At 42.4% G+C, this 24,375-nt stretch overlaps 2 protein-coding genes across 2 annotated transcripts in view; both read left to right on the top strand.

Annotated features, from left to right (window-relative positions):
- The first annotated feature begins 841 nt into the window (after positions 1 to 841).
- EPHX4 (epoxide hydrolase 4) lies at positions 842 to 17,103 on the top strand. The gene is made up of 7 exons (XM_064719821.1): positions 842 to 1,471; positions 4,215 to 4,300; positions 7,676 to 7,833; positions 9,877 to 10,005; positions 12,127 to 12,230; positions 13,108 to 13,256; positions 16,178 to 17,103. Exons 1-7 carry the CDS (start codon positions 1,229 to 1,231, stop codon positions 16,410 to 16,412), a joined length of 1,104 nt encoding a protein of 367 aa, XP_064575891.1. The 5' UTR covers positions 842 to 1,228; the 3' UTR covers positions 16,413 to 17,103.
- Positions 17,104 to 18,489: 1,386 nt separating this feature from the next.
- Positions 18,490 to 24,375, top strand: part of BTBD8 (BTB domain containing 8) — a 31,001-nt gene continuing 25,115 nt past the window's right edge. Inside the window, exons 1-3 of the mRNA XM_064719803.1 lie at positions 18,490 to 18,763; positions 18,840 to 19,010; positions 23,922 to 24,172. Of these exons, the coding sequence (XP_064575873.1) occupies positions 18,651 to 18,763; positions 18,840 to 19,010; positions 23,922 to 24,172 (535 nt within the window). The 5' untranslated portion in view covers positions 18,490 to 18,650. The remainder of the gene's footprint in view (positions 18,764 to 18,839; positions 19,011 to 23,921; positions 24,173 to 24,375) is intronic.

Raw genomic sequence — 24,375 nt, 5'->3', positions numbered from 1 at the left:
CCTGCTCTCTTCAAATGGCAAGAAGCTGCACATAGGTCTACATATGAGCTGTGACTCTCCTATGGCCTCCAAAAGTCTTGAAGCTGCCCATATCCTCTAGTCTGAGAAGCAAAGATTCTAGGAGTAAAGGTGAGCAGGCCATGCAGTGAGTTAGATCAGGATTTGACATAGAAGCTCAATATACTTTCCTGGCAGTCAGCACCTACCATGTCCACATTTTGTTATCTTCTAGAGCTAATAAACTGTAATTTCTTAAATGCACTTTTACAAACTGTAAAATCAATTGCTTCATATAGTTACACTTCTACTTACAGTTTTGGATTATGTGAGCCATTCTAGTTTTAAATTTCCATTTACCCTGCATATCAGTAGGTTAGTAGGAGACAGACTGAAGACTTTCTTCTTACCCTGGCATCTGTGGCCTTGTATGAGACAGTGACTCCTTGGTGTATGCTGGTAGTGATGTACTAATGGGCAGGCAGGGACTCTTCAGCCTCTATCAGCCCTCCGGAGGTGAGACATCAATACAGACTTAAGTTTAGGTGATTTATCTTTTTAAGAAATATTCACTAGTATCAGCATATAATAACTAAAATTCTAAATACTTTTACAAAATCTCCCTTAAATGGGTAATAGTGGAACGGCAGTGAAAGAATGAAGTCTTGAAAAACACCATGGTGCGAGCACACAACCCCATGCCGGCAGTCATCCACCTCTGGCACGGCAATAAGGTAAGGGCGCTCAAGGGCGCGCTCGGAGGGCGCAGCGCCATCGCCGCCGGGGCCTGGGGCAGGCACGGCGGCGGGGGCGGCCCGGCGGCCGCGGCCGCTGCTCCCAATGACATTCCGAGCGCGTTCCGATGTGTCTGGCGGCTCTGCCGGAGCGCGCAGGTGACACAGCCGCGCCCCGCCGCCCCAGGGACGGCTTCTCCCTCTTTCGCCGCCAAATACCTAGGGAGCAGAGCCCTCCTTGACCAAGCCCTGCGTGGGCAGGCGCGACCCCCGCAAGGAGCGCCGCGGCCCCCGAGGCACCGCCCGGGGTCCGGCGAGCCCCGGGACGTGCGGGCGGCCGGCGCTGTGCCCGGCGCTGTGCCCGGCGGCGCAGGGCGAGGGCCGCGGGGCGGGCGCGCCGCCGCCGCCGCTCCCCGGTGCCTCCGCTCGGGCGGCTCCTGGCGGCGGCGGCGCTCCGAGCCCCTCCCGGCCGGCGGGGACGGCGGCGGCGGGGCCCGATGGCGAGACCCGGCGCTGCGTGCCCTCCGCCCGCCCGCCGGGTGATGGTGGCCGCGCGGGCGCTGCTCTTCTGGGCGTTGGTTTACAGCTACTGCGGGGTGTGCGCCTGCATCGCCGGGCTGCGGCTGCTCTGGAGCATCGGCCGGCGCCCGGGCGAGACCTTCCGCTGGGTGGTGCGGGAGAACCCCCCCGCCTGCCTCAACGACCCCTCCCTGGGCACCCACTGCTACGTCCGCATCAAGGTGAGGGCGCGGGCGGGGGGAGCGGGCCCGCTGGGCGTGCAGGCACCCACCCCCGCGCTGTGCACGGCACCCCTGCCTGCCCTGCCCTGCTGTGCGGGATGCGCTGTGCACGGCACCCCTGCCTGCCTTGCCTGCCCTGCCGTGCGGGATGCGCTGTGCACGGCACCCCTGCCTGCCCTGCCCGGCTGTGCGGGGTGCGCGGGCAGCCCGCCTGCCCTGCCGTGCGTGCTCGCACAGCTGCACAGGTGCATTCCGCACCTGCCTGCGCTGCCCCGGCGAGCGGGGCCGTGCCCGGCCCGGCTGCGGGGCCTCAGGCCGGGAGGATCGGAGCCCTGGGTGGGCGGTGAGCGGTTCCTTGGCCCCGGGTATCCCGCAGCCACCGCTCCCTTCACCGCCTCTGCTCTCTGCTGTTTACGGTTTGCCCAGTTGCACCGGGGAGCTCGGTTCGTGCATCACTGTTGCAGGGAAAACGTAGAGCAAGAAGCTAATTGCTGACCCTCAGGTTGTACAGTTTAAGCCACCAGTCAATTTCTGTACTTGTCTCAGGTCTCTGTGATTTGCTTCTTTACTGAATGCTCTAAATGAAGTTGTATTAGCTAGGTTTCTTTTGCAGCTATAGGTGAGCAGAGAATGCATAGCTAGTTTTGTCAAGTGCTATTTTTCATAAAATAAACATAAAGATCTCTGTTCCCAGGGTTCTGTGCAGATGGTTTTGTACCAGGCAGTACTAATATAAATTAGTGAGCCTCAGTTTGTCATGATTTGCTTGTTTTCTTTTGCTAACATCATTAGGAGGCATGTGTGGGCTTTTTACTCATATGACATGTTCTTTTTTTTCCTGTACCACAAAGCAGTAAATGAACAGGCTGCTGGGGAAGTGAGAGGGGTATGACAGTAACAGAAGAGCATTTGGGGGCAAATCGAATTGCTGTCAATATGACAGTTGATCACTCATTTCAGGAAGTAAGAAACTCATGCTGTTGGATAACAGCAGGCTAATGGATTACTTTCCAAACACATATATCCTACAAATCCATTTAAATTTCAATAAAACAGCCAGTGTTGGAAAAGGTGGCAACATCCTATGTCTGTTCTGGAGGCTGGAAAAAAGGGAACAGCAGCAACTGAAAAACTCCAGGATGGGCCATGTGATATTTCAACTGCTGCTGTACACGTGGGAATAGAATTTTCAGGAGTAAAGGGAGTTCCTTAAAAGCAACAAATAGATTAGAATAAAAACATGGAGGGTAAATCCCAAGAGGATGCTGACTGAAAGAAACAGCATGGAAGAGGGCTTACCTATTACTCACTAAATGAGAAATTGTGGAAGAAGACTGAGAAACTTCTACTTTTTTAAATAAAAAAAGATTAAAGACAGAATGATCTGGAGAATGATACAGATGATGTAATGACCCCAAAATTTCTTGGGAATTTACTTTTACCTCTAGGGACTTCAAGTTCATTGGCATCCCAGAGAAGAAACATCAATGTAATTAGGGGCAAAAAAGAAAAAGTCCCTATTATATCCAGAGCAAAAGTCTCTATTATATCCAGAGCAAATATTAAAAATCCAAATAGTTCTCTCTTCAGAGTCCTTTCAAGAATGAGGATATAAGTTAACGGTTTTGGAGCTCATTAGTGACTTACTAGTGTAAAGATATGTCAGAGCATTTGAAGCATCTTGGCAAGAAAACCTTTTTTCATGCATTTGTGATCCTTGCCCTGATATTAGCTCTTGATGTGTAGCAAAGGCATGGGGTTTTTCTTTCTTTTTTGAAATAGCAGAGACAGTGCAGGCTTTGACATTTGTTCAGAGCTGTACAACCCTTCTTCCTGCAGTTTCTTTCACATGACTTCTAAACAGTATTTTGTGAGCTAACTCCCAACTTCTCTATCTACTTCTGCGTCAGAACTCAGTAAAACCTCTAGGTCGTGATCACAGTTTATTCAAATTCTACTGGATTTGACCTTCAGTCAGTGCAAGCTTGTGTACATCCATTCTCTTCAATAGCATTTCAGTGTTCAGCTTCTACAATAAGTAAGTTGCCTGCTTGTAATTCTCATAGGACCCAATTCCTTAAAAGTTGCATCAGAAACTGACTATTGACACGGCAGAAAGAAGATTATAACATTAAGGCTTAATTTTCTGAAGTGAATCTGAAACCTAGATTTATAAAATCTAGCAAATATGTCTTGCTTTCTGGTTACTTAATTTTGATTGCTTTTGGTTGTTAAGAATCCACGTGGTCCTTTATCTATCATGCCAGAATGCAATGTGATGGTTTTAAATAGTTGCATAATCTTACCAGCTAACTGAAAGACTGGAAGTGCATTTAAGTATTCTGCATTTTAAAGTCTTTCTTTAAAGCAGCTGACTGGTGTCAGTGTGAAAGCAGTGTGCTTGCTGTGACAATAACCTGCATTTCCCAGTGGCTGTGGCAGGCAGTGTTGCTGTGCTCAGGGCTGGGCTGGCACACAGGCACAGCCGGGCAGGTACTGGGGATGCTCCTTCCTGGAAGGAGCTGTGCTGGGTGTGCAGCCCGGGGGACACTCAGCATTGCCACGGTGTAGCAGATACCTGAGCTCAGAAGTAAAGAAGGCTTCAGCTTCAAAACTGATCATTTGATATTATTTTAGGTTCACTATTGTTTCTTAGAATATGATCTGAAACCATCATCATTCTCAAATCCCAAAGAAGCCGTTCTGTGCAGCAATAAACACACTTCTTTTTCTCTTATTTTAGGATTCTGGGCTACGATTCCACTATGTGGCTGCTGGAGAAAGGGGCAAACCACTCATGTTGCTGCTTCATGGCTTTCCAGAATTCTGGTAAAACTCCCTTCAACATTTTCTATTATAAAAGAGGCTGCATAAGATACCCAAGGATGAACACCTCTGATTAAATATCCCCAGTGCAATCCCTTATATGTATTTATGAATACTAATGGTATGAAGTTTCAGTAGGCAATGAACCATTGAAACATCTTTTTAACTGCTGCACCCACAAAGAAAGTTCCTTCAGACTAACACAAACCAACCATCTTTTTTGTACTGTCAATCCATTTTTCCTCAGGTATGTATCCTTTCCTGCAGACTTTGTGAAGGAACTGCTAATTTTAAACAAATTTCCTGTTTGGATAGTACTTGTACTATATGGCTAAACTTATGAATTATAGCAGAGGGTGTTAAAATAAAGATCCATTATATGTTAAGTGCAATCAGGATTGCTCCATTTATTAAAAATACTACACATTAATTTTTAACTAGGGGAGGGGAAGAACTATGAGTTCTAAAGGCTATTGTGCAGCCTAATTTCACAATGCTACTCAGGGAAAAAGGTTCTATTATTAGTTCATCACAAGATGAATGATGAATCAAACCCAATCCTAAATGTTTGTTTATAACAATGAAGAGCAGTCATGTGTCCAATGATTTAACCAAATTGCTCAGGCTGTCGTTGTCAGGTTTAACTAGTGAAGCATGGCTTACAGAACTTGCACAGGAAAAACAGTAAGGGAATAAGGGGAGTACTAATGCCAGAAATACAGCAAGGTAAACGATCCTTTTCCTTACCAAACTCAGCTGTGGGGCTAGAGGCCACTGCTGGAGCTGTCATTTTCCAGTCTGTACTCAGGTCATACCATGCTAAACTGACCCAAGTAGGAGAGGTCAGCTCCCTTCCCTCAGCAATTTCCCCTAGGCACTAATGCCCTTCAGGGTGATGGGACAGAGCCACATTTCTGTTAAATTTTCAAAGAACATTATTCTAGTAATAAATTGCTATCTAAAATTATTAAAGCTGTAAACTTTGATTGAAAGGACAGTTAGATGGGTCAGTGCATATTCTATTCAAACATTATGCATATCTTGCATAAAGCATAGTCTAACACAGGCAATGAGACTACAGCTGATTTTCCCTATGGGGAATAGTATAAGAGAAATTAACATTTTATATACATATTCTACTGAGATTAGGTATATTATTTTTAAAAAGCAGAAAGTAATTCTTACAGTTTAGGATAGTGAGTCATGCTATAAGTGGCAGCTACTAGATTGTATTGTCTGACCATTCAAAAGGGATTAATAAAAAACATGTTATGTAGGTCACTGGGACCACCGAGAGTTTCTATCACTGTTTTAAAAAGAACACTATATGCTAATAGTCTGTAAACTAATCATATTACCAATATTTGAGTTAGGTTATTCATTCACTCAGTGATTTGTTTTTCATTCAGGAATAGTGATTGTTCTAAGAGCACAAGATAAAATAACCACAATTTAAGAGAGAGGTAAAGCAGCAGCAAATTTGTATTGTTTGTCTAGGGAAACAAAAAGGATTTTATCCACAATTGCAGTTCTTAATTTTAATAAATCCTCTGCTTTCAAATGTCTCAAGGTTATAACTAGGACAAATATAACCCGACCACTAAGAGTGATAGAGAATGTCTGAAGGTGACAGATCACTAAAGAATGTAACACACCAGAGCCAATGAGGGTTTTAGATGCATAAGAACTTGAAAATCAATACATGGTGGAAGGTCAATAATAAAATACTTGAAACTGGACATAATGTGTTGAGGCAGCTGAGTACTTAAAAGTTGTGTGTGAGCTGCTACTTGCCCTTTAGAAAAAATATGATCAGAAAGTCTCAAAATAGATTCAACCTTATGAACATGGAGGCATTCATAACATTTCCAAATTCTGCTTGCAAAGCAGTTATCCAATATTTATATATCAGATGGGATAAAAGGGTTTATTTGAATATAAAACCTACCCATTTGATAGGTCAGACATTTGGAGACTGATGGACTGTTGTGAAAACAGAGGATGAGAATAGCTTGTAGACATTTTCAGAAAACAAAAATAGTTGATTTATGTATTTATGGGCCTGGTTCTTTCTTCTTACTGAAGTATATAGAATAGCTGCAACAGTTACCATGGCAAATTCAGCTTCCAAGTCATTATATAATGCCGGTAAAAAATTCATTCCCAGAGATCTCAGCTAAACCTTGTCTTCACGTTATGTAGCACTGAAATGAAAATGTTCTGACTGTTTTGTTTATATGAAAACAGATTCATACCACTGAGTGTTCCTGTAACCTTATTTAAGTTTGAAGTCCCTAATAGGCTGGAGGCAAAGGTAAAGTGGAAGAGCCCATGGTCTGATACAGATGTTGTTTGGATTAAGGTAGAATTCTGTGCATCACACTTACAACCACTGATGATCCAAATTTTATATATCCTTTCTCTGAAACAAGCAGAAATAAAAGCTAGATCCTAGCACAGAGGGATGCAGTCACTGTTATATATGTCCAGAAGGATCATGGTTTTCCTACATCTTTCTAGTACAGTGTAAGATAAGACTATGTCTGTCTTGGTACTGGCTATTCTAAAATTTATTTGGTTTCAATAACAGCTGAAGGACAGGTCGTTCTTGCAGGTTAAGACCCACCATTTTCTTTTTATTTTTGCTTCATAACACACATCCAGCCACTACAAACAGTTACAGAGTGAGGAATAGCCCAGGCCTTTGCCTGAGTTCTTGCCTTTGTATGCCTTTTGATGTATGTAATGCTATCACTCTTTTCCATAGAAACCCAAGGATGAAATACTCTGTCGAGTAACAACACATTGAGAGCTTGTTCTGCAACAGTTCTGGTACAGAGACACAGATGAAAGTGTACACAGGACAAATCCTATAAGCTTCACCAAGATCATTTGTTATTAACTGGATTTCTTTCTTTGGTTTATTTATTGTATGAATTATCTGATATTCTTTTTCTGAATAGAAAAAATTGCAAAACATGGCTGTCTGTAAGCCAGGGAGAAGAGAAAGCTTTTCAGGTCTTACTTTTTTGATGCTACTATGGCTCCAAGGATAAAGTCCTCCCTGTGCTCTGGTTTATGCCTGCTTCCTTTGCAGCAAAGGGGCTGTGCCAGACTCCAGGAATTGTTGAAAAGAGCTGGCTCTGGCCATGTCCCCTTTGTGGCAGCTGCACTTTGTTACTGGGGGATTCAAGACGGGAGCACAAAACTACTGCAGCCACAAAGGACCATCAGCATAGCACAGAAAGGAAAAAGAATCTCAGAGCAAACAAAGCCATGCTAGTTTACCCTCAAATATTTGGGTGCAAAAGCATTGAGTGCATTTTTGGTATCATACTACTTGACCTTGTAACTCCAACTTTTTTTCCCCTTTGTTAGGTATTCTTGGCGCCATCAATTGCGGGAATTTAAAAGTGAATATCGAGTGGTGGCCCTGGATTTGAGAGGTTATGGAGAAACAGATGCTCCTCCTCACAAAGAAAATTACAAGTTAGATTGCCTGATAGCAGACATAAAGGATATTTTGGAATCTCTAGGTGCGTTAGTAGAAGAAAAATCTACTTGACTCAAAAATGACTTAATTTTCTAGGAAAAGAAATCCATATAAAGATCTAGCTCTGTTTATGTTTGTTTGTTTGTTTGTTTGTTTTAATATACGGATTGCAGAGGTGTATAAATCTAAGGATACTAATATTATTTGGACAATTATAAATGAAGAAGTGTTGTTTTCTAATTACAATGTGTATGTCTGTATAAGCAATATGTAAAGATGATTTTTTCATCAGGAGTTTTGAAAATTTCTATGTACTGTAAAATGCAGTACAAACCTATGGTTCTTTTCCTTAAGAAGCCTCTCCTCCTAATCACTTGCCTTAGTGGATAATATTCTGAGTTAGAGTCTTAAAGAACTTGCAGACAAAGGAATTTATATCAGATGACATTTTTCTTGCACAAACAAGACATAATAACCATTGTTATAGAGGGCTTTACAGAGATGGTGAGAGTTCATCTGCTGTATTGGGAAAAAAAAAACTCCAAGAATGCTACCCTTTGCACAATACTACTCCTGTCAGTTCTCAAGAGCTGAATCACTCTGTCTTACACAACAGTGAGAGCAAAAGGGAGAACAAGGGGCACACTGCTCTCTGTGGCAAATACACAGGGTAAAGGTCTGGAGCTGAAGTGCAAAATTGGCCCCTCCAGCTCAGTTTGAAGTGTCTCTGTTTGGGTGATAAATTGTAACCCCTGGTGAAGGCTATTTCCCTTCCATACCAAGATCAATACAAGGGATTAGATTGTCATTCTCTGAGTAATTTTAATTCCCTGGATATTCTAGCCATAGTAAAATAACTTACTGCATTTCATATGGAGAAATAATAACACAGCAATTCAAGTTCTGAGATTTGAATTTTGCTTTGCTTCTGATGTTTGAGTATTGGCAAAAGATTGGGCAGCAGTCCTCACACAGTGTTGACATTTTCCAGCCTTTGCTGGTTGAGTTAATCTCCATGGTAATGCCATGGTTATGCTTGAGAAGTGCTCTCAGCATAATTCAATTTCAGAGGGATTTAAATTTTTTTGGGAAAATCACTTCAGAGCCTTATCTTTGTTTGTCCTAATCCCAAGTTAAATTCTTTTGGAGAACTTGATTATATCAAAAGTGCTCCCTCTTGGATTTCTATCCAAGAGGGTTTATAAGGCTCTTTGACAACTGTATCCAAATTTATGTCAGAATTCTAAACATCTTGGCTTTTATATGTTTCGTTTGTAGTCTGTTGCTCACCATACCAGTCCTCAATGAGGAGGGTGATGGTATCTGACACTAGAGTATGTTATTTTCCAGCAATGGTTTAAGAAGGAGTGTTAGAGCTTTCAAAACACTTGGTCACTATCCTGCCCATACCACTTCTATTGCTGCAAAAATACAATTTTTATTGATGGAAGAATAAGTAAGTGAATGTCCAGAACTTACAAAATTTCCAACAAAACAGCATATGGAGAAAAGCTACAGGCCTCCTAAGTATATAAATGGGAGTGTTTACACATGCTTTATATATGGCTACTAAGTATAATGCCCACTTTTTGCATAATGAGGCCACTGAGTGCTTAGATAACCTCTCATATTCAGAGAAATACATGAGGATTATTTTTGTTCTGGAGGTGCTCAGGAGATTGCTCAGTCTTCTTGTCTGCAGTTTCCAATTCCAAACTCCCTAAACACGGCAAGTGTCCGTGTGTTATAATGACTGCAGGCTGAAGTGTCCATCTGAGCCTGCACTGGCCAAGATGTGCACAGGGTGGCCATCTGCATACTGAGTGACTTCAGGGTGACATGGAGGTAGTAGAGTTCAAGTTGAATCAAGTCCAATTAAATACTTTGACATATTTGTAAATTTTTAAACTATAATAGTGCCCTATTTTTTCTGACTGTTAGTAATGGAAGTGGTGCAGTATTAAAGTTACATTAATGAATGTGCTGAACCACCTATTCAGCCCAATAATGATTTTATTGTATGAGCTGATTTCTGTGGATATTAATTCCTTTGAAATAAAAGCATGTGTCTGTGTTTATGTGGTAGGATACAACAAGTGTGTGTTGATTGGCCATGACTGGGGAGGAATGATTGCTTGGTTAGTGGCCATATGTTACCCTGAAATGGTGACTAAGCTGATTGTGGTTAATTTCCCTCATCCTTCTGTATTTACAGGTAAGTTTGACAGTAGTCTTTGTTAATCCAAAGTATCTGCATTTTGGTCATGATTGTGCTTGCTTTGAGAACCAACAGCCTGCCTCAGTAGATAAGCTCTATGGCTCTCACAGTCTGGACTGTATTTTATGAAGCAGTAAGGTATCAAGTATTTGACTTATGAAAATAAATTTATTGTAGGAAATGGGAATACTTGCCACAAAAGTTACAGATTTTTTTTTAATCTTTGAGGGTCCACAACCATAATTTTCAAACCCATGAATCTGGTTTTTTACACTTTATCACTGTTTATCACTGTTATATATATCAGGAAATAATTCCCAAAGAGGGATTTATATTGTATTACACTTTGGTAAAGGCTGCACTGCATTATTAAATCTGCATAAGCCTGTCTTTGTATGAATGTGAATCAGACATTAGAATTACATCCTGATTTAGGTGACAAGTGGCAATTTGTGATCTGGTACAATATTCATTGGAAGAAGTCTTTCCAGGCTACTTAATAGATGTTCAGGAATATACCAGTACTTTGCTGAAACAGGACTTGTTTCACTATTTGTTGTGTGATAGAGTTGAGTTTGTCTACTACCCAGAATTGCAAAACATTTCACAGGAATTATATAAACATTCAGCAATCGAAAGGAAAGTACTATCTCACTAATTTGAATTTTTTCAATTGCTGGCCTTACCCTATCTCCATTTTAAAAGTCACCCCATTTCCCCATAAATAGCTAAGAATATTCAGCAGAATATTAATTTTCATTTCAATTGAAAGTAAATCTGACCTTACACTGTGGGATCAGCCACACCATCCATATTTGTTGTTCTCACAGTGTTCTTGGGCCCCTTTTTAAGATACTAAAGAACATTTTGCCAGGTGGTAAATCCACACTTACCCATGGAGAGGTCTGTTTTCCACAAGAAAGCAGAAGATTTTGCCATGTTTTCCATGAGAGCAGGAGCGAGGCTGTAGAGAAGATAATTGCATTTTATTATAGTATTTGTTTGCATATTTGTTGAACTACAAAATCTGTTCTGTACCTTAATATATTCTCCCTACATCAAATTTATTCTACTTTGGGTGGCCAAAAGAAAACACACAGTTTATAAATAGTACAGAAAAGTAAAGTGATCAGTGCTGACAATGGTCCATCAGGAAAATATAATGGATAATGCAATTTAAGAATGTATAAGATAGGAAACTATAGAAGATAGCTAACACTTCAATTTCTGTTGGCTTAAAACCCATTTTTATTCACAGTCAGAATTAATATTTCAGAGAGATGTCCTGTGTTGGGAATGTGGTTTTTTGCATTCCTAAATTTGCACCTGTACAGGAAAAGTTCTAGACTTCCTAGCAGCTGCACACATTGTGTGCTTGCTTTGAGGAAGTTAGGTATGTGAATGTCAATGTTGGCTCTTGAAACTCACTGGAGACACAGATTTACAATTAAAAAAAAAAGAACAAAACAGTCAATGCAAGATGCAAGTTTGTGATAGATAGATAGATAGATAGATAGATAGATGACAGATAGATAGATAGACAGATAGATATAGATATTTTCTTTTGCTATATATGCTATGTCTTTAAAAATAACTGTAAAAATCTCTGAAAAGTGACTCTATGTAATCTTGATTACAGTTCTTGAAATTGCCAAAATGACACTGTTAGAAAAATTCTATACTTCAATGAACAGTAGCGATGCAGTTTTTAGAATGTCAGTGGATCATCATGTACAGATTTCTGTGCATCACCTCATTGATGAGAGAATACCTATTTATGCCCTTTATTCCATATCTGGAAAAAAATGCTTTGGACTAGCTACACAAATAGGTCTCTAAGTAAAAAACTACCATGCAATTAACTCCAGTCCTGCTGTCCTCACCTAATCTTTGGCAAACTTTTATTTTGCTGGCTGTTGCTACTAACATTTATAAAAGAAGTACCTTTTAATGGCCACATCATATATTTACTGCTGAAATAATCATCTTTTGTCACACAGCATACTTTAATGTAATATTTTTAAAACATTCCTTTACGTTTAAAAAATAGTAATATTACTAGTAATTTTGTTTGAGCCATCAGTTTTCATTTTTAATTCATGGACATTTTTGTTTCAGAATACATTCTACGACATCCATCACAATTGATTAAATCTGGTTACTTCTTCTTTTTCCAAATGCCATGGTTTCCTGAATTCATGTTTACACTAAATGATTTCAAGGTGAGCAAAATGAATGCTCTTGTTTATATCTGTAACTGTGAGTAATGGATTAATTGCCACCTACATTGATCCGAAAAAATATGGAGCCTTCTGATTTTCCTTCTTAAGCTTTATATAAAGTAGCATACAAGTCCATAGAGTCTCTGAGATGAACTCTTACTTCTGCATTCTGGGCGGAGCTGAGGGAGGCAGTTCAACCTCAGCAGTGCATTACTGCCCCTAGAGGGTCAGCTGGTTTCACTTGTGCCCGTACCAGTGGGACACCGCTGGTGCCCGGGGAGTTGCTGCTCACTTATTTGGAGTTTCTGTGTGCAGTGGGACATCCCCTCATCTCTCAGAGCCCGCCACAGGGCAGGCAGTGTGGGGGGCTGGTGATGAATTGTGTCCGAGAAGCCAAGGCCAGCCCTTTGTATGACCCTAAACGTGAGCAGGAGCCGATAGAAAAGGACAACAGTGCAGGATACACCTCCCACACACCAACAGCCCGAGCACAGCTCCCCGTGCTGCACACACGGCTCAGCCAGCAGGGAGGCCATGAATCCTCCTCCCTCCTGCCCTGCCACCTGCTGGGTCCATCCCAAAAAAACCTACGGGCCTGCACTTGCCCGGCACAGGTAGCAGGGCAGGATGCAGTGACTTGGTAATACTGGTATTTCTCTGTACTTGATTATTCTGGAATAAGTTCTACTAGAGATGTTTACCTTGTGCTTTACACATAGCTCTCTAAAAACTCATTTGAACCATTCATTGTACTTTAAACATAAATAGATTTCATAAATATGCATAAACAGATTTTAGAAAGATGTGTCCTATTGAAGGAGAGAAATCACATTTTCTAGCTATCTTACATAATAGCTTTTTCTTCTTGTTTCTGTAGGTTCTGAAAAGTTTGTTTACCAGCCAAGCCACTGGAATTGGAAGGAAAGGCTGCAGATTAACTGCAGAGGATATTGAAGCTTATCTCTATGTCTTTTCACAACCCGGAGCATTAACAGGACCCATTAACCATTACAGAACTCTTTTCAGGTCAGTATAATATTCCCAAGCAAAGGAAAACATTCTAGAGAGTCCCCTGGAGCCCAAAGGTGTTACTGCTGCTCCTCTCCTGCTGCTGGACCAGGGGAAACCCCCAGGTGTGTTCCTGAAGCCTCACCAGGTGGGCACAGGCCCAGTCAAGCAGTGAGAGGCCAGGTGTGCCCTGAGAGGTGTCCACACAAAATGGCAAAACAAGCAGAGTGCACAAAAGGAAAATCTTTGTTTCAAAATCTAATAAAGCAAAGACTCTTATTCATTCACAGCTCCCATGGCAATCCCAAAAATCCACCTTTAAATAATACTTTAAAAATTAACATCAATTAATTGTTTGCATTACAATTCATGTTATGATAATATCTATCAAGAGCTTATTATTATATAATACTACTAGATGATATGGCATCCAAGTATGTTACCCTTACTTGTAACTTTAAAAAACCATATCTGGCACAATTTTATTGTGTTTAGTCTATTTCTGTTTTTCAGAAAGGTGGAGAGGTTTTTTATAACTAAGCCTAAAACTAACCTAACTTGATTTGGTTTGAGGTTCTTTTGTTCCTTTATTGGTCTTAGCAGACTCCCTTCACAGAGTAAAACAGAGACAGCATCATAATAGGAAATGGTTTTGCAAGATTAATATTTATTTTCACAAACAGCTTTCTAATGACTTTAACTTTCCTGAAAGGAGTTGGCTTGGCCTTAGAGACAGACACCCCCTTTTTTACCTACCAAAAACAGGGCCATAAGATCTTAACTCTGCATATATTCTACTTACAGCACTAACTTGGACTATATAAAGAAGAGTGACATTGAATTTGTTTTTCCTTTACCATCTCTGGTCTTTAGCAGTGATAAATGTCCTGCATGCTTCTCTAACAAAAGACCAGCTTCCCAATATCCTTTCAAACAGCAATTCCCTGCTTTGCCTAAACTCAGGCAGTAGATGTTTGAAGTAGAGTAACTTTTCATTTTCCATGGTCCAAATTTACTGCCACCTTTGTTGCTCTTTCTGTGTCACTGTCAGGAGAGCAATCAGCAGGGAAAACACTGTGAGGGCAACAGGGACCTGAGCTAGGTGCTGCCGTGTACAGGCTGAGACAGAACAGGCAGGAGAAGGCAGAAAGCTAACCCCAAGCACGGCTGACAGTGGGGAACAAATGAGACGGCTGTGCTGGTGACAGTACATCATTAGAGCTGTGCAGAGAGCAGCCGATGCCATCAGCTGGGATGTGCGAGGGCCAGCGTGCCCGCCCAGCGGCTCCCCCGCCCTGCAGCAGCCCCGGGCGGGGCTGACGAGGAGCTCGGAGGCGGCAGCGCCCCGGGCCGGGCCCGTTCCATCCCAGCCCCGCGCTCCAGGGCGTGCGCACATTAACCAGCTGCTCCCCTGCCAGCAGTGACGTGCCCGTGACAGCTCAGCTGGTCTGCGACTCACACACGAACGGAAGAGATGTGGACCTTTACACTATTGTTTCAGACCTTTGCAGACTCAAAAAGACAGTGAAGTATCAGTTATAAGACAGAAAGTATCTTCACAGCTATTAATTCCTCCATGTGTTTTGTGTGTATGTTTGTGCATTGTTTGCTTTATTCTTCTAATGAAAGTATACCTGCACTGAATTCAGAGACTCTTATTTAGGTGCTGTCAGCCACAATGCAGTAAACAAAAAAATCAGTCACTTAGTTCTTGCCACCAGTTCTGATGGTCACACCTAATGGGCTGGGAATTGTTAAATATGAAAACTGGATTGGAATTTTCCCTTTCTCTCATCCAAGTCATTAAACATCCATATATTTGGATGCTAATGACTTGTATTCACCATAACTCCGAGTGGGCTGATACTGGTGACCCGTGTGTTAAAGGGTTCCAACTCATTACTGTCCACTTGGAGGTGCATTCTTCAGAGCCTCATGTTTCTGGAATATCATTTCCAAAGAGAAAATAACCTACTTCCATCCATCACCAGCACATCTTTTTATAAATAGCACAGTGGTCATTCCTTTCACTAGATATTAAATACAAACACTTTAAGAATAAATCCATAAAGTTTTTATATCATGCTTGGTTAAGAGAGATAGGTAAGAAGCTGAAACTTTAAAAAACTTTAATATCTTCTGATACACCATTTGTTTAGAAAATAGCATTAGTTCTCTTGTAACAGTTAAGAAGTACTTCACTGTTTACAGAGAAACTGTATAACAATGGTGTATGAAGGTATGAGTCTGTTTTTCAAAGACTAATATTTCACAAATGGAACTTCCCTTTCTAAATGAGAAATCTGCGCATTAATTGTTATTAAAGGCAATTTCTGGAAATTTCAGGCATGATATAATTTCCCATATTCCGGACTGAACAGAAATATAATGCAATTCATAGGCAATGAAAAGTGACAAAAAAAGCCTGTGAAAAAAGCCTGTATAAAGCCTGATAGAGTTTACCTAAGTTAGGCTGCAAACCTTGCAAGGCACAAACCAGTAAACTGTACAGTGGTGAGAAAACACACATGTTAATAGTCAAGAGATCCAGGATACTGGAGTAAAACGTGAAGAGATTAGTCTCAATGCACAGAATCAGATATTAGATTATCACTTTTTAAAATTGGTGCTATGAATAAGCTGTGGTTCGGTGGGTGAGGTCAGGTTGTTTGCAAAATGAGATTTAAATCCACTGGTAGAAAAGGCCATTTTAAGAATTTTTGCAATCATCAGTCAAAATGAAATTACTATCTAAAGTGATCTTTATTAACATTTCTTGACTTTGCATGTAAGTAGAGAGGAAGAATGTCTTCAAAGTCTCATTTTATTTGTTTTACTTTAAACTAAGACATGTCACCTTCTTTTTCTTGCTTTTTTACAGAGCATAGTCTCTATGTTTTATTAAAGAAGACCTAACTAAGTGTGTTTTATTTTTCAAGCTGCCTGCCTCTGCAGAACCATGAAATCATCATGCCAACCCTGCTGTTATGGGGAGAAAGAGATGCATTTATGGAAGTTGAGATGGCAGAAATTACAAGGATTTATGTTAAAAATCATTTCAGATTAACTATTTTGTCAGAAGCCAGTCATTGGCTCCAGCAGGATCAACCTGACATAGTGAACAAGTTGATATGGACCTTTCTTAAGGAAGAGACAAAAAGAAAAAGAGAATGACTGTTTGTACATGTTTTAAGGGGTCTAAATAAAAGCTCTTCGGATTTAAAACCTAATTGTTATCAGGGCCATATTTCCAGCCTGCCTTCTATTTTGAGCTCTGTTAGAGAAGTGTTTTCATTGTACTGTACATTTGGACACTAATCGTACAGCTAAAAGAAGTGAGTATGAGAATATATGATACCAACATTGGTTTTACCTGTATACTTGTATTTTGCACATAAAAACACCTGCCTTAAAATACATATGTATTTGTACAGAAAGAAAATCATGGAAAGTTGCTTGGTTTTGTTTTCTCCCTTGCTTTACAGTTGTAATGTGTGGTGCCTTTTACAAATTTATAATGAAACAATAGTGTGGTGCCATACTGAAGAAAGTCACAAGTTTTCATTCTAGATTTGCCTGAATTTTTTTAATGTATTTTACCATTAAACAGTAACTCTTTTTATCTATATTTTAGCATACTGAATGACTGAAAATTTTCTGGGTACGTTTCTAGTCTTCAAGTGAATAATGATCAGTATCTTGTTGTACTGTTGAATGCAGCTGCTTTGCGCAATGTGTTTTTCTTTCTTGACTAAAAAATGGAAAACCTGTACACTCCACATGTCTGAACAAGAACAATGGAAAATTAAGATATAACATGTATCAAATCCACCTCTGTCTAATAAAATGCAACTTACAAGACTCCGTTTACTTTATCTGTCTTCCTATGGAGAGATTTGCTGAAGCTAAGAACTGAGTTTGAATAGCTGAAGTGTCTGGTCTGGTATTCAGCCTGGACACTCATGCAATGATTGTTGTCAATTTTTGAAAATAATGCCTCATTGTTGGCATTATCCTTCCTATGTCAGCAACTACTCTTCTTGTCTCCAAGAACTGCTGCCAAGTTCCTGTGTTTATAGGAGGAAGAGACGCAGTGATTATGAACACAAAGGGTAGAATTAACTTGCATGTGATGGCAGGGGAGAAGAAAAATGTAAGCTAACTGCAATGGGAAAAGAAGCAAAAATACAAGACCACAGAATAGGTGTCACCTGCCCATCAGGTTTCCAAAGCCTCCCTCTCCACCTGCAGAGCAAGCGCAGTGCCCTGGAATCAGAGGTGAACAAGAGGCCACTGAGGGAGGCGTCAGGGCCAGGTGAGCCTGAACAACTGTCCACACTAAAGTAGAACAGAGCTGGGGCATGCTGGGGAGTCCCAACACATCCCCCACTGCCAAACGTATCATCCCTTTGGAGCCACTGTGTCCCACTCGGTGTGGGTGCAGTGTAACCCTCAGTGTAACCCTCGCCAGGAAGGACCAAGCGGTGCTGCCTGCCCAGCGCTAGCTCATGGCTGGAGACCTGCTCTCGACCCCAGATCCCAGCAGAGTCTCCTCAGGATCACGACAGTGGTGTTATATTTGCTTCTTTCCATCCACCACTGGTTCCTGCCTTTCAAGCGTTTTCCCCTGAATACTTTCAGCACTTATGAACGTAAATGGTTATGTGCTTCTCTTACTTACACTGTGAAGCTGGAAAGGCTCTCCCTAGTCTCAGGAGGTGGCACAGAGATACTTCTATCGCCTGTGCAGCAGTTTTTTGCAGCAGAGTTTTGCTTTGGCAAGACAGTCTGGGGAGCAGGGATTGTCCTGCAGAGCACCGGCTGCTCGGAAACCGCAGCCCGCCCCGCTTCCTTCCCCGCGGCAAGTGCACACGGCAGGGGCGGCCGCGGAACGCCGGGCCCCTCACACGAGGGCGCTGCGCTCGGGGAACTCGGCGGGAAAAGCCTTCGGGTGCGGGAACGGCCCTCAAGTACGGGAGCGGTCCGCGGTAGGAACAGCTCACGTGTGCGGGAGCGACCCTCGCGTGTGGGGCGGAGCGGCGGCCGCTAGGGGGCGCACTCCCGGCGGCACCCGCCCTCAGCCGGCTGAGGCACCGCCCCATCAGTGAGGCCCCGCCTCCAGCGGGGAGGCCCCACCCTCCCCTCGCGCTCCCTACTGGGGGCGGGGCCAGGTTGGCAACACTGGCTCTCATTGGTGCAGGCTCCTGCTGGCCCCGCCCCGCGAGCGGCGCGGGGAAGGAGCCGCGTCCCGCACGGCGCGAGTCCCGCGGCGCTCCCGCTCCGTGGCCGGTTACTGTCCGCGCCCCGAGCGCCGTCCCGGTGCTCTCCGTGAGTGCGGCGGCCCGCCGCCAAGGCACCGACTGTCCGGTGTCTGTCGCCGTGCCGGGCGCGGGGCGGAGGGGCGGCCGGCACATGGCGCGCTGCGGCGGCGGCGGCGCAGTGCCGAAGGGCCCCGGCCCGGCGGCGGCGGAGCGGCAGCGGCTGAAGGAGGCGCTGGCCGAGCAGCTCCGGCAGGACCTCGACAGGTGGGCGCGGGGCGGCGGTCGAGCCGGGGCGGCGCCGGGCGGGGCGGGGACACGCGGTAACGGTGCCGTCCCGCAGGCTGCTGGCGGAGGGGACCCACTCCGACGTGACCTTCCAAGTGGGCGACGAGGAGGTGCGGGTGCACCGGGCGGTGCTGCTGGCGCGGGCGCCGCTGCTCTGCGAACGTCTGGTGGGGAGGCAGCTGCAGCTGCACGGCCTGGAACCCGCGGAGTTACGGGAATTGCTGCGGTGAGTGCGCGGCCGCGGCGGGATCGATGGGCTGGCTCGGCATCACCGCTCCCGAGTCATGCCTCTTTCTTTTCTCCCCGTGCCAGTACCTGTTTTAAAGCTTTTCCCATGCACGGAGTACTCTCGCAGCCTTCCTGCAGAGTTTGCAGAGGACTTTCTGTAACTTCTTCCTTTTCTTTTGCCTTTGCCTTTCTGCTGATAGCACATGGCTGTACTCTCCACCTTAGCGTGCTTTTTTGTTGTACATAAAGGACTTGTAATAGAAAAAGAGGAAAAACCAGCAAAAGTCCTTTGAGATTGTCTGTGCCTACTAAAACCCTTTCCAGGAAGAGTCCCAGATGAAAACAGCAAATAAAACCAACTCTCAGCTCATATTTGAAAAAGTTATGGATATAGGAATCGAGGAGAACTTCAGCAAGTTGGATGAAAATGCATTAAATTCAAAACTCACCTCTCAAGTCCTAGTGAACCACAGGCCAAACACAGCCTAGCTTTGGTGCAGGCTGGGATCCCAGAGGGAGATGTGTGGGCTGGCTGCTCCTCAGGGACTAGTGCAAGGGCCAGCATGTTCTTGCACTGCCAGCTATTTTCCCCGTGCCACATATGCAACATCTCTCATGTCTTGCTCCAAACCTTAGGTGAGTTTCATGAGGGGTGTTGGCTGGTGCTGCCACCAGACCTTGCAATCCTCCTTCTTGTAAGTTTCTCTAATCCCTTTTTCAAAGAACTGCTTTTCTGTAACAAAGCTCTGGTATTGCCACCTGCTTTCCCTAAAAAAAAGTTGGTGTTAGAGCTGATCAGCACTTACAGGAATGCACCAGGAGCAAAGTGGTGGAAAGAAATCATTCTGGGATTTCACATGAATTCAGGATGTGCCTAGAAAATGTACTTGCAGGCTCCTGAGATTGCTGCCAACAGCAACGTGATAGTGTTGCAGTTTAAAGTTTAGTCCTTGAAACACAGCCTAATTATGAAAGAAAACTTTGAGCCCAGAGTAGTATCTGAAACATAGAATCCTTGTAGTGGAGCAGCTTGATTACCAGGCATTTGTTGGGTTACTGCCACAGCGTGGCAGGAGAATTAGCAAAACAAGTGGTAAGAAACAAAACGGCATGGGTTTTGTCTTGTGTTTTTCCTGATTTCATTGTTACTGTGATGCCATTAATTTCTTTCACATTCATCTAAGTGGTGTTAGAGAAGAATTTCATAGAGAAGTAGGAGAATGCAATTTAAAAAAATGAAATTAATTTTGAAACAATTATTCTGAATAATTATTTATATACTGTTATATCAGGGGCTTGTATTCCTAATGGTAAGCACTTCATATGTCACTGATACTTGCTTTCAGTTTTGTCTGGGTTTGCTATAAGGCAAGGAAGTTCTGCATGTTCTCCAAAAAGCATGGTATTGGAAAACACCTTTAAATTCAGCTCAGCTAATTGTAAACCTTGTGTCTTTTCCCGGTGAATCTTCACATGAACTCCCCATATGTTCTAAGCTGTGTATGAAGTGTGCTTTGCAAGATAATTGCTTTTTCTTAACTTAGTTTTCAGTGCTGTTTGGTACTTCACCTTTTGAGTCCTCTAACCTAGCACATTCTGTGGAGATTGATGCTTACAGAATGCACTGAAGTTTGAACTCATTTGGACCAAAGAAAGGATTGGTTGAAAAGAGCCTAATCCATTGTTCAGGTGATCAAGTAATATCAGTGGCTGCTGAATCTCAGTGGTTTCTCGCTGTTAAGATGCAAATTAATTAGATCTTCATAAGTGCAAAACAGTGTCTTAAATTGGAGCTTTAGTTGTACTGGAAGCCAGCCTGGTTCTTGGAGCATGTAAACTGCCATGATGAGTTGTAACAGAGACCTGTAGCTGCAGCTGAGCTCTTGAGAGAAAGCTATTTCTTCTACGAAAGTTCTGGTTTCTTGTATATATGGAGAAGGAGAATACTAGTAACAGTATTGCAGAGTTCATCAAAGCTATAACAAAATCTCATTCCTTTTCCTGTTTGTATTCAGCTTCTTTTATTGCTTTTATTTTCCCAAGTAAGACTTATCTTTCCATGGGGATTTGGGGACTTTATTTTCTCACGAGCTATATCTGGCCTGCCTCTCAGTGATGCATGCTTCCTGTGGGCCTCTGTCTCCCTTCATCAGGAGACTTGAAGTGGGCCATGTGTCACTTGGGTGCTGAAGGCTGTGCAGCTCCTCTTCCCTCTTGTTTGGAGCAGGAGACAGGACATAGTAAACTTCATGCTGATTTTTCTGCATAGCCTCAGCACGAAGTAGGTGAGCAACTAAGCAGTGCTTTGTTTCCCTCTGTACACTTGCATTATCTGAGGACACTAGGAAGAAACTTCTGGTCCCCAGAAGACACTATGCATGCTACATTTGTCCCAGGTGAAATTAATGCAATATTCACTCTGCCCTCCAATAGCCTTCTGTCAGTCTTCAGGACACAACTAGAAAAACATCAGCAGTTGCAAGTACATTGATGGCTGGAGATGCTTGCCTAGGCAGGTTCTGCAGTGTGCCTCAAGAAGAGAAACTCAGCATCCCTGAAGGATGGCTGTCTGTCACAGATCATTACTGTCTTGCCTGCTGAGAGGCAAATTGCTTTTTATTTTCTCTTGCAGTTGGACAAAATACTGCTTTAGCAATAAAAATCTAGATATTATCTCTTAATATTTCTATTAGAGGGTCTGATACTAGGAAGGACAGAGAAGGACCTAATGACAGTGAGATCCAGTTAAAAAGCAATCAAATACAAAGGAATACGATTGTCATTGTGACAGTTACTGCCACAGGGGTTAGTTTGCAATACCAGCAGTTGATTTAAAGACCAGCCAAGCCTTTGACCATGTTATGCTTGCAGAATTCTGTACCAAGCAGGACAAGGATGCTACACCTTGTTTAAGTGCAGGCAGAAACCTTTTAGAAGGTAACCTCTGGACAGTATGATGGCAATAACTTCTTTCCATAGAGTCTGTGTATGCACACCTTTCCTCTGCATAAAAAATCTCCAGCTATAGTAACTGCTATGAATACAACAGATACCCTGTTCCTGTTTCATCTGCCACCTAGCCACACCTCTTGCAAACTCACTGTTGCTCATGTCTATCAGATTCTTTTCTGTGTACAGGGAAAAAACCTCAAGCCATAAGGTGGGGTACCTGTTAAAATTACACAGCATCATACTGACACTACAGAAGTGGTGGATTAGCACTATTTCCAGCATGATATTCTCTTCCATGTGAGATTTTCATAAACAAGTTATGCCAAATAGAATGTTTGTGAATATTTGTTCTTTAAATACAGTTCCCAGTTAGAGTTCCACTAGATAACACGGGATTATAAAGTAGTGAAAAAGGAAAATACTTTTCCAAATAAATTGTCTATGAGTTTTCCAGTTGCTGGATTACCATAGTCCCCATTGGATAATGGGTGTTTTGGAGGAAACAAACCTGAGTTATGCATATGTGTACTGAATTCCTTTGTGTATACACCTCAGCAATCGTACCGTTAATATCTATGCTTGTGTATTGCCCCTAGGGGGTTATGGCTGCAGACCACTTTATTTCAGAAGAATAGCCCTGCCTCACATCTTCTTGGAATTTTGTAGCTTATACAGACTGTTCTGATATGGTCCTTTCCTTTTATCCCTTGTGCCTATTGATGTGGTGTACCTTACCATGCAAGGAGTATCTTCTCGAAGTGACTGATTCATGGAACTTGAAAACCGATCAGCTGCATAAAGGGCTTTTTGTGGTGCTTGCAGGTGGATTTTTTTGGCACAACTGTTCTTTTTCCTGGGCATAAGGGAATCAGCAGTACAGATGTTTTTAATTGTCTTTCCCTTTTGCTATTATTGTGCTAGGTTGGGAAGCACTTTATATCTGAAAAGCAATAGATGGTCAGTTCATAGGTTAGGAGTCCTGAAAGCACATAGATACACAACAACCTTAAAATCCCATGTGAAAAGGGTCCACTGATCTTACTCTTTCCGTGTGAAATCTTATTCTTCCTGTTGCATCCTTTCCTGATGCGTGCTTTCAAAATTAAACAAAATATTAACGTTCTTATTCCCTACATTCTTATTTCTTCTTCTCTCCTGGTGAGGACCTGTATCACATAGACCAAAAAAATGCTACCTATCTCAATCCTTTAAACACAGGACTCAAGAATGAAGATGATTTCTTTGTGTGTTTTCTCTGCCCTGTCAGAGTACAGTGTTCAAATAACACACTCAAATTACTGTTATCTGAGTATTAACAAAAAAGCCTCTTTGCCATGGAGTGAGTGACTAAAGCAGATCTCTGGATATTTCTGCTGCATCCAAAGGAACTGTAGCTCTTCTGTTAAACTTTGCTAACTTCATCTAGATGGTATGAAACCAAGGATAAGACGTGTTGTCTGTGCTGGAGTGCAGTATGTTTCTATAAATGTGAGATCTCTGCAGTCACAGACTGCAGGCTTTGTTAGCCTTTCCAGATCCTGAGCCAAAAATAAGCTGGTGAAACAGATGGGAAAGTGGGAAGCTGGAATTACTAGATAGGCAAAGTGAAAGTTCTTGGGTAATCTTAACTGCAAATTTTTGTGCTTTAAGTGCTTCCTTTGAGATTAAAATTTATTTCTCCTATTCATTTCTATCTCTATACATTTTTTATGATTTTTTTACTGTAATCTTGATGTTAGATGGTTTTGGTATTTTGTGGTGCTTGTTTATGCTTTTCAAGCAATTGCAGAAATAAGTTTTCCAGAGATACATTTTTATAAAAGTTGGGTTTTTTAAGCACAAGAGAGTCCAATTCTTTGTTTTCTGGTCATGAATTTTGTTAGATTAAAAATGTAATTTTTTGTTTGTTTTCTTCAATTGAAAAATCATGAGAGTAAAAATCAGTGTCATATTCTAGGATTCTATATTCATCTGATATAAATCTTAAAGAAATTGAGGAGCTGTTTTTGACGATAATACAAGAAAGCAACACTACTACTCTTCATAACACTCAACAAAATGTAAATTGTCTTGGACAAAGCAAAAGAACACCAGTTAATCAGACTACTCCAAGTGGAGCTGTACAGAAAGGAGTTGTTTGTTTGGTTGGTATTGAGAAAGAAATTCCAGAAGCCGTCATTGATGCAGAAAGTGACAAAGCTGCTGCAGGTAGGTTTGGAATTGCACTTTTTCCTCTTTTTGTCTTTTAAATAATTGTTCAAATAGTTCTACACTTGTAAAAATGCAGGCAAAATTAAAACTATTATTACAGCACAGCTGGATATTCTTTTCTGTGGTCCACCTCATGATCTCACACTTTGAAGAAATGAATTGCTGCAGAAGTTAGGCAAGCACAGTTCCAAGCCTGTGTG

The sequence above is a fragment of the Zonotrichia leucophrys genome, chromosome 8, assembly GCF_028769735.1.
Source record: "Zonotrichia leucophrys gambelii isolate GWCS_2022_RI chromosome 8, RI_Zleu_2.0, whole genome shotgun sequence".
NCBI classification, from domain to species: Eukaryota; Metazoa; Chordata; class Aves; order Passeriformes; family Passerellidae; genus Zonotrichia; species Zonotrichia leucophrys.
The sequence above is the reverse complement of the archived record's forward strand: the minus strand, read 5'-3'. Positions and strand labels throughout refer to the sequence as shown.

Excerpts from the sequence above, each read along its gene's own strand:
- EPHX4 (XM_064719821.1), top strand. The coding sequence starts at position 1,229 with ATGGCGAGACCCGGCGCTGCGTGCCCTCCGCCCGCCCGCCGGGTGATG. Across the intron at positions 12,231-13,107 it reads TTACACTAAATGATTTCAAG|GTTCTGAAAAGTTTGTTTAC; the intron begins GTGAGCAAAATG and ends TTGTTTCTGTAG. Across the intron at positions 13,257-16,177 it reads CATTACAGAACTCTTTTCAG|CTGCCTGCCTCTGCAGAACC; the intron begins GTCAGTATAATA and ends TTATTTTTCAAG.